The sequence below is a fragment of the Bidens hawaiensis genome, unplaced genomic scaffold (genome assembly GCF_021521415.1).
Source record: "Bidens hawaiensis isolate Kalapana, Puna unplaced genomic scaffold, B.hawaiensis_p1.1 tig00039687_1, whole genome shotgun sequence".
Lineage (NCBI taxonomy): Eukaryota > Viridiplantae > Streptophyta > Magnoliopsida > Asterales > Asteraceae > Bidens > Bidens hawaiensis.
Genome location: NW_027505624.1, coordinates 1 through 10158, shown reverse-complemented (window position 1 = coordinate 10158; position 10158 = coordinate 1). Strand labels below are relative to the sequence as shown.

General features: G+C 34.4%; 1 protein-coding gene across 1 annotated transcript; it reads right to left on the bottom strand.

Moving 5' to 3' along the window:
- Nucleotides 1-842: 842 nt before the first annotated feature.
- Nucleotides 843-5893, bottom strand: LOC143614339 (protein Brevis radix-like 4). Its single transcript, XM_077087810.1, has 5 exons — nt 5760-5893; nt 4651-5072; nt 1708-1843; nt 1231-1628; nt 843-1155 (listed from the first exon to the last, which is right to left on the bottom strand). Exons 1-5 carry the CDS (start codon nt 5859-5861, stop codon nt 1077-1079), a joined length of 1137 nt encoding a protein of 378 aa, XP_076943925.1. The 5' UTR covers nt 5862-5893; the 3' UTR covers nt 843-1076.
- Between the last annotated feature and the right edge of the window lie 4265 nt (nt 5894-10158).

The following is a 10158-nucleotide window of genomic DNA, read 5'->3' as shown; positions in this document are numbered from 1 at the left end:
TAGATATTGAGTTTAATGTTTAACCAACTTCAAATATTAACAAGATCCTACTCAAATAATTTATGCATTAAGTTTTAACTTATATATTTAACGTTATTTATTTATTTTTTTTTCAATTTGTTGCAGTTGTTTGAAACGATGGGGAAATTTCAACACGACATATCGGTGTGATATATTCAACTCATTGACGTGGGAATGGCGATCACTAAAGCACGTAAAGTTGGCTGATCATCGTGTACACTTTACTAACTCGCAACTAATCACAGTGAGCGGTGCAGTCTACATGTTATTATCGAATAACGACGTGTTTAAGTTCGACGCATATACAGAAAAGTGGAAAGTCTTTTCGTCTCCAATTCCGTTTGATGAGTCTGGTTTTTCAAATCCACCGATGGAGCTAGTAAAGTGTGGTGTAAGATTGGGGCTAGCTTGTAAGCCGATAAATTCTAATGGCTGTTGGGAGATCTGGGTTCACACGTTGGATGAACGGTGGGAGAAACAAGATGTTGCTGCGGAAACTAAGAGTAAATTTGAGTCGCTGAAGGCCTTATATGGATCGGATACAAGCGTTATGGTGGATGACCACGCGCTCCTGTTCTACAATTTTAAAGAGCATGGAAGTAACATGATCAGTAAGGTGGTGTTAAATGACATCCCTTATCAAATTTTCTCCTTCCGGTCAGATTTAGAGCCACTTGATTTGGTGCGTCCAGACGCGTAAATCAATCATAGACTTTAAGTAGTTGTCGATGGATCTTATTATTGTTCGTTTTATTAGCTAGACTCGAATACTGATACATAGATCGATATTTCGTTTTGCTATAACAAATTTTATGAATTAAGTTGAAAATTTAGTAACAATATACCAACCAACTTGATTAATTTCCACTTGAATACACCATCTTTGTCCTCCACAATAATATATATGAAAAAACATATATGGCTCCTACATTTACTTAATGAAGTGTCAAAAATATAAAGAACTCTTAAAACTTACCAGCCAAGTATACCAACAGCAACATTCAACATTCTGTTGAACATATTCGACTTCCATCGGGTGCATATCTTTCTCACCATCACAAGTATTGTTTGTGGATCCTAACACGGTTCTCTTCCCACCATAATCTCGCGTGCACCTCCCCAAATTTGTCTCGGCTGCAATTCAATATTTCTAATGTTATTAATTCCCCAATCTTTTAAAAAAGTTAAACTGAAGTTATGTCCACAAACCTGAATCTAACACGTTTGAGTTCTCTGGAGCCACCCGGGAGTGCTTTAATGGTGATGTAGACACCGGGCTCGTCTTGTTCGACCCACTCGTTCTCAATGTCACTGACATTACTGATAGATAGCTCTCCGGACCGGTCAGCCTCACGTGATGAGCTGGTTCTTATAGAAGCATCCATGGATGATGTTTCGGTTTTAGCCCCACTAATACTTGATAGTTTTGGAGTTGCAGTGAGACCAGATGAGTCCCGGTTGGACCGACCCACCGTGTGGTCAAGTGAATCTGAGGATGAGTATCCCATTCCCATCGGGCGGTATAGGTTTCTAGGTAACCTTTCTTTATTCAAAGGTGGTGTTATTGGACTGTCCCCATTGCATTCAAATTTCATAATACTACTACCCTGTTAAAGCAATACAAGCTTAATTAAAACTATGATCGCTATTAAATATTTAAACACGTACGTCATTATGCTTTCCCACCTCGTCTTCGGATCTTGGAGGTGTAGGAAGGGGAAACGCTTGTCGGTTTAATCTTTGGACATTGTAAAGTTCCATCACTTTGTCATAATTATCTTGCCACCATTTTTGAGCTTGCCACTTGTTAAACATCTCTCGGCTAACCAAAAATAAAAACTATAAGTCGTAACCTTTACGGTCATAATTTTGGATCTAACTTTACTTTTTATTACTGAGTAAAATCTAGCTAAACATGAGTTATAAATTATAATGCTTGTTAGGCACTTAAGGACAAGTGGTTTTCATGACATGAACACTATCACAAAGGACTAAAAGGTACCTTTAGGAGTAAGGCTAAATTAGGCCTTAGGTCACCATCTTATATGAATTGCATTAAAGTCCAATGCATATGAAATAGACTTGTAGTTTAGGCTATATTATATATAGATCATGTTAATCATGGATTCCACTTAATTAAAGAAAACAAAAACCTAACCACTATTGTTGACTAAAAGGGACATTGCTCCTTTATTAATATATAGATCTTGTGATAATATGGACATGCATAAATAATATTTTAAACAGAAACCAAATTAATATAGATAGATTAATGGGAAAATAATACTAATAAAGCAAATATGCACAATCAAGTGACGGTGTTAAAAAAAGCAAGCAATCCATCATTTCAAAATAAAATCAAAATTATTGGTCAAAGTTTCACAAGGGTAATTCTAAGATAAAGCACAAGTGAAAAACAAAACACTGCTATGAAACCATGCATCAGATGAATTAAAACATAAATCAACTTAGCTTCGGGCCCACAAACTCGACATCCAAACTATTATACGACAATTCAATGATCACTAACTATGTTATGAATAAGGTACTATGTTCTTTTATGATCATAGTGGAACTGAAATAAGAGACATAATGTTTCATGTTTGTTGAATCTTCAGCTTCAAATTTGATCACTATTCCAAGTTAAAAATGGTAAGACATGTTTCTCATTGTTGTCATCTTAACCATCACAAGATGACAAAGCATAGGTGGGACAAAGTGTAAAAAAAAGTTGAGAGCAGACAGTTATCCGACAAGGCAGCAGCATTTTGGTTAAAAAACATACCAAGAATACAAAATTTAGAACAGGGGCCCACTAATGAGTAATAAGTTACATTTTTTGGACTTTTTCATATAATAAATTGGAGTGCTATTTTTCTAGTGGGGCCTTGTTCATAATGATGTTTGCAGTACGAGTGTGACAGCTTTAAGGATATATTGCCCCACGCACACCACCGATTTCACAAATAAAGAATTATTATTACTTGATTTTTATAAAGAGGTTACATTCATAGAAATATTAAGTTCTATAAATTAATATATTTGTAGCTTTTATATATTACAAAATATGTATGAAGAAAGCTGATTAGACAAGTGTTAATTTTATGAATAATGAATATATAGGCTTGTGAAATAAAGATTTTTTAATGGTTTTGATAATCTATTATGCTAATGGGTACCCACCCATATATTATAGTTTGTATGGCCAGCGGGAGTATTCAAAGTCTTTGTTTGAATAGGAGAGGAAATCTATTATAATTGCAAATGACTTTATATGCATGCTGTGACCAATTTCGAAGAAAATAATGATAATGATAATGATGATTGTGTCACCTACCAAAGGAATCATCATTTTGTACATGTCAAAAAACAAGTCTAGAAGAAGAAGAAAACAAAATTAATTAGCAACTGGAAATATTAGAAATTAGAATTTAAGGCTCATGAATCTCTTAAGTCTTTTTCAGAACAAATAGTAACAAAACTAAGGTCAAGACAAAATAATAATAATAATGCATTTATTTCTCTAATATACTTTCACAAACAATATTACTTTAGGACTCAAAAAAGATTACATAGTTATGTTGCTTTCTCAAGTTCTACATCAAAGACATAGGGATCGAGAAAAGAAAAGGAAAGATAGATTATTATTATTATTTCCGTGTTCTTGAATTCAAAAAAGAAGGCTGGTTGGATTTATACAGTATGGGGTTGACAATATATGTAAGGAAAATTTAAATTTTATAGCTATATGATGATTTAATTAAGGTTAATAAACACAGACTTTTTATGTCATTATGAAAAGCTATTAGCCTTTCCTGAAAATTTTATAAAAAATGCCTTTCAAACTCTATTTCTTTTTCTTCTTAACAACTTAAAAACACAACACTTATACCCGTGAACTATTGGTCTAGTGGTATGTTGTTCTCCCTCACAGATTTAAGGTGATGGATTCAAATCCTTGCAAATCAAGGGTTGAGGGATTTTTGGTGGAAAAATTTGTCTTATTTTTTAAGAAAACACGCAACACTTATTAATTATGTTTATCTCCCTCTTACTCATTTTTTCTCAATTAAAACTAATAACAAGTGATTTTACCCATTTATTGATAATATATTCTCTTAGAGAAAGTCTACCACCTAAATAAACCAAATTAGGCGAAACAACATAAGTTTATTATCTTGTTAAAATATTATTTCGGTAGGAACTCAAAAGGTCTTGTGAGGCAACATGAATCAAGCATCCATCTACCCTTATGACCCCCTATGGCTGCTTCACATGATGAAGAAATAAAATATGTCTATGAACAAACTTGAAAATGAACCCCAATCTAATTACTCATGTTCACATGGTAGGTCATGTATGTTTACATAGTAAAACAATTATAAAATGTTAACTTTATTGAGATGTTACTTTAAATAAGATTATTGGTAAAAATCGGTGACGTTCAAACTTAGATGCGATGCAGTGTTGTAGTAGTAACTGCTACATAGACGGTGGTGTAAGGACGAGTGATTAATCAGGTTTGATTAGAATTAGTCATGATTAATCAAAATTAACTATGATAATTCGGTGCCTAGAGGGAGCTCAATTAATAAACAGGATTAACATTAATTAGTAAGAGTAAGTTACCTGAACCGGATCCGTTTTAAATCGTTACCGCCACGTGGCAGAGACACGAAAGTGATGAGGACACCAGGTTCCACCTGTGCAACCCACTCTTTGGGTTCACTCTCCTCTTCCAACACAATCGGGTCGGGTCTCCGGCCACTGGCGGAAGCCGACAACGTCCCCACCGACACGTCACCTCCCACCGATATCCCCTTGAGTCTCGCCTCCATCTCCTTCCCCCAAACCCTGCCGGAGCTCGAGTTTTTGCTCCCGATCCGTTTGTACGGCCACCGGAATCTATCCGACACGGACGTTGATAAGTCCGGTTCCGGTTCGTTGCTCTTTTGTAACTGCTGCTGTTGTGGCGTCATCATTGCTGCTCCGGTGCATGGGTTGCAGCTCCGGTATGCTGATCCGGAGGCTTTTAGCGTCATATCCTTTTTCTGTGATATAAATTCAGTTATTTCAATCAACTCCGAAACATTCAATCCATAAATTTAATGTATAGTGAAATGGTCGTTACATGTCGCTCCGTCAAATTTTGAAAATTATTGGTTCGTTTGAACAACCGGCTGGCCATAGTAGGGTTGAAAATTTTTATCAAAATGTCTTTCTGCCAATATCCGGATGGGTCGTTTTTAACATAACCGGTTAAACTTAAAAATTATTGGTCAGAGTGGATGTTTTAAATATCTGGGCCATCATAGAACTAAAATTTGAAAATTATTGGTTAAAATGCGCATTTTATAGTGTATCTGGACGCCCGTTTTAATCTTAATAGAGTCAACTTTGAAAATTATTGGTCAGAATGACCGTATTACAATATTTGGACGACCGTTCTGATCATAAATGGAGTTAAACTTTATTGGTCAGAAGAGCTGTTTTATAATATTTGGACGACCGTTCTGATCATAAATGGAGTTAAACTTTATTGGTCAGAAGAGCTGTTTTATAATATTTGGACGGATTTTCTACTGAAGTTAAACTTTGAAAATTATTGGCTGAACTATTATTCGGCCAATAAAATCGTTTGACCAAACAGTGTGAAATTAGATGTCACAAGGTATGTGTATAGATGGCCCCTAGAAAATTCACACACACGATTTACAAAGCGAATCAAGATTGCTTACCTGAGAAGTAAGAGTTTTGATGGCTTGTTTATTGGCACCATTAACACGCTTTGATTCATCGGCCTCATCGCGCTGTTTGGGACGAGCAATGCATGTTAGCATTTTGAGGGAAGAATTTGATGTGTGAATTCACAGAATTGGAATGATCAAGAATGAAGAAAGGAAAGGTTTTGAGGTTTGATAGAGAAGAGAACTATTAATAATAATATGTTGTATGTAGTGAGTGTTGTTGGTTGTGACTTGTGTTGGTGCTCAGGGACTTTCCCCCCCCCCCCTAATTCCGCAATCGCCAAGATTCCTTGTCTGCCTATTTTCTATTTCATTTTTAATAAATATATTAATTATAAATAAATATTAAAAATACACTTGTTTCGCATATATATTCTTTATTCATCCAATATAAAAGCAATTATATATATAAAATATAAACACTTGTATATATTACTTCAACCATAACACATAAAATTCTATGTAAGTGTTTACCTCTTTTTCTTGTACATGTATATTATATGATTCTTATAGTTTTTCATCTAAACTTGTTTTGTATGAAAACATGTTGCTAAATGTACAGGGTTGTCATTATTTTGTTAAGATCTTGTTAACAAGCGAGGTCACTAGGTTAGTTAAATTACAACATGCAATAGGTATGTGACGAGAGTTGAGAGGTGGGAAAAAAACATTTTGGGCACGCCAAACTAGTTTATGACCTGATTCAAAAACCGACCCAAACCCATGGCTTGTAGACTAGCTTGCATCTTCGAGACTTAAATCTGGTTTGGAACTGACCCAGTAACTGATTTCCAAATGGTTTCAACCGTTAGAACCATAGGTCCAAACCGGGACGTACCTACAAGATGGAATTTAACATGTAAAATGTTTAAAAATGTTATAGAACAAAAAGAAAGTTTAATTGTGTTTCAGAGTATTCTTGCTAGCCATTCGAACCGTTCGATTACTTCATTTCCTCTATCAAGTTGTGCTATTAGCAAACAAATAATCGATATGTGTATTGTTTTCAAAATTGCAACAATTACTTTATCAGGAGTTTATTATCACATGAGTACTTTAGTACTTTATACATGTAACGTGTTCCAAATAAACGAGTATTTAGTTAGAGGCAAAGCCTTTTTCTAATATGATACCAGTGATAAAAGAAAAAGGTGGAAAAGATTTTATAGAATTGCCCTCAGTTATAACTCGTGCCGCCACATTGAACCCGTGCCTAAATGTGGTTAAAACTTTAATTGAAATGATAACACATGGTTTGGATTTACTCGAACAAGACCCTTTTTTACTCAAACTTTAAAATATAAACTTAAAACAACATTTATCAGTGTCTATCTAACTGTCTGATTAACCCTGCCTTGGTTAAATATGTTTTTAAACATCATGGAGATGTTTGTTTAAGTCATTTAACTTATTTAAGCCTTCAGAATTCTTATTTTGATGATCATAACAACGTTTGTAAGCTTGTGCACAAGATCAAAGCTTATGTTTATGTAAACTAACATAAAATGATAACTTAGATATGTTTATGGCTTTGCTATGGCTTCTAGCAACCAGAGAATTATGCAATAGAACCTCCTTATACTTGAATGAGGCTATACATGAGAACAAGGCTTAATCGTTGATTGAGAGAGTGAGGGTGAATGGAGAGGATTATGGGATAATGGATGTATGAAATAACATCCATAACACCCTTTTTATAGGCCAAATCGATTTGGATAACCATTGGTTAGGTTGTGACACATTATAGTCGTGTTGTCAAAAATGGTGTTGCTGGCTCACCCATTTAATTGTATACGGATTAGACGGTCCGTCTAATGTATGATGTTTCCATGCATATCCAGGCCCTAATACGATCGTCACAAATGGTTGGACTATCCGTCTAACCAGTAATTTACTTATTTCATTTTAGCCCGTGGACTATAACTTTGGCATACATATTCTTTTGTCCCTCAACTTTTAGAGTTGTCATTTTTTTGTACGAAAATTTTCAGGATGCTACAAAAGTTTGATGTTTATATAGAGAAATATGGTACAACATCAAACATTTAAGAGTCGATGAGAATAGCGGTATCTTTTGGAATTTCAAGTGGTAGTCTTGATATGTTTAACTTGTATATATAATACTTTAAAGAATGAAAATACTAAAAGTAGCAAACTCGGGAGTTATGGTGGGACAAGTTGTTTTATCCGGTATGAGTGCGAAAGATTTTGGACAATTTGATATGTTTGCATGATGGAAAGGTAAGGATGATCAAATTCCTATCTTATCCGCAATGACCCAAGATCTACTAACCGTCGAAGCTTTTAAGGTAGCTTAAGAATCTGTCTTTTGTGTTAGTGGCGGGAGTTATATCGCTAAAACAATAACAAGACTCACTCCTCCTGTGATAGAGATGTCCATTTGCTTAAAGGAAACACATACAACGTATATTCTCACTCAAAGGCGAAATTGAATATGAATGTGAATTATACGAGGACGAGATAGAGGGTGGGTTGAGGACACCAATGACCGAAGATGAAGCCATGTTTAATGAGTACCTACGCAACAACTAGGGTTCGGTGGGTGAAGATTAAATACATCATGATAATAACAAGAACCCTAGCCAACAAATAGACATTTAAATTGTGACTTGTACTTTTTTTTCAATGTATTACAATTTGTGATGTTATTTAAGTTTATAATTATTAAACAAAAAGCGAATTTGAGATATTTTTTGTTTATTTTGTGTTTTATATAGTTAAAAGATTAAAACAAAACCAGTTCGGGAGTCCCGATTTGGACCCGATCGACCTGATTTTGTTTTGAATAGGAAATGATTATATGGACTCTAATCATGTTTGAAACCCGAATCAGTTCGGACCAACATATTTAATATATTTTGCCATTGACCGTCCTGAACTGATGTGGGCCCATTTCAAGAGCTTCTATTAGAAAACAGTGGAAATAAGTTTGGACCTATGAACTCTACTAGAATCGAAATATTTGCTTAGCACCGTAATTCCTCTTAAAAGTTACGATCCCTGTTTATTTTTATTTTGATAAAGGGTGCTAAAAGTTTTTATGTATAATTTAAAAAGGAAAAAGGAAAAAAAAACTATCATGCAATAACTAGACCCCGATAAGTTGTTTGGAACCTGAAATAAGTGGGACTATTATAACAATCATTATATGAATAATGATAAGTAGAAAACATAGCTATAGTTTTTAAATGTTTGTCCACATAAAAAAGAAACCAAAACCAAAAAACAAACACATAATTTGATAAATGCAGATATTTAAAGTCAACAGTCAAATGTACGGATATGATAAATTTGGTTAACAAGAAGAATAAACCACAACCAAAATAAATTGAGGGTTAATTAATATCCATGCAAAACATTACCCATTTTGAAATCCTTCCTAATCAAAATTTCAATTTACCATCCACATTCATCTCTCTGTGTTTTTGTATGTATTTATCATTTAATTCATAGATCTACATACATATCATCCTCCTCGGTTCCCTTTCGATGATCAAACAAGAGAAGATTATGGTATACGTATGCATTAAAGATTTGTGAGCGTGTGTGTTATGATGAGATGTCGACCATTGAAGATGTAGATGCGGAAGAAGCAAGTTCATATAGCGAACGAAGATTTTCAAAGGTGAAGCAGAGGCTAAAAGATCGATCAAAGGTATGAGTTTTGTTTATCATTAGGCGTTTTGTGCTATCGATGTAATTCACATTTTTGTTTTTCTTTTTGGGATATATAGAAAGTGGTACAAACAAAAGAAAAAACTAAGGAGATATTGTCCAAAAAAGCTTTGTTGATCGCCAAACGTGCCGAAGAACATGAAAGCTTCATCACCAAGGTAGGTAACCATATGAAAATTCGTATATACATGTATATAACCGGCTATGTACAAAAAATTTGGTTGGTCGGACGGTTAACAAGCCCCTGCTAGTTCCACACATGATTATAATAAGTGTGTTAAGGTTCTCATATGAAACGAAATGGGATTTTTATCCTATTAATATGTTTAAAAGATATATTATTTTAAGACTACTATCGTTTGAATACAATTTTTTCTTTTTTTGATTATTGTAGGTAACTCATTTTCTGGGTGTCTTCTCCTACGGGGCATTTTGTTTTATCTTGGGTGCAAGTGAGTATACGATTTCTTGAATATATTTCTACTTGGCTTCTAGTTATACCTAGCTAACGTTCTTTCGTATGGATTGTCGATATCAATCAATCAGGGCCACAAGATGTTCGATACATATACATTTTGTTCTATATCACCTTCGTGCCACTTCGATGGATTTACTATCGATACAAGAAATGGCATTACTACCTTTTGGTATGCCCTCTCCGTCACTCATTTTGTTTAGAGTAAATTGCGAAGAT

Coding starts and splice junctions, on each gene's coding strand:
- LOC143614339 (XM_077087810.1), bottom strand. CDS start 5,861: ATGCTAACATGCATTGCTCGTCCCAAACAGCGCGATGAGGCCGATGAA. Junction 5,073..5,759: donor TCAAAACTCTTACTTCTCAG/GTAAGCAATCTT, acceptor TTTATATCACAG/AAAAAGGATATGACGCTAAA. Junction 1,156..1,230: donor CTCAAACGTGTTAGATTCAG/GTTTGTGGACAT, acceptor ATTGAATTGCAG/CCGAGACAAATTTGGGGAGG.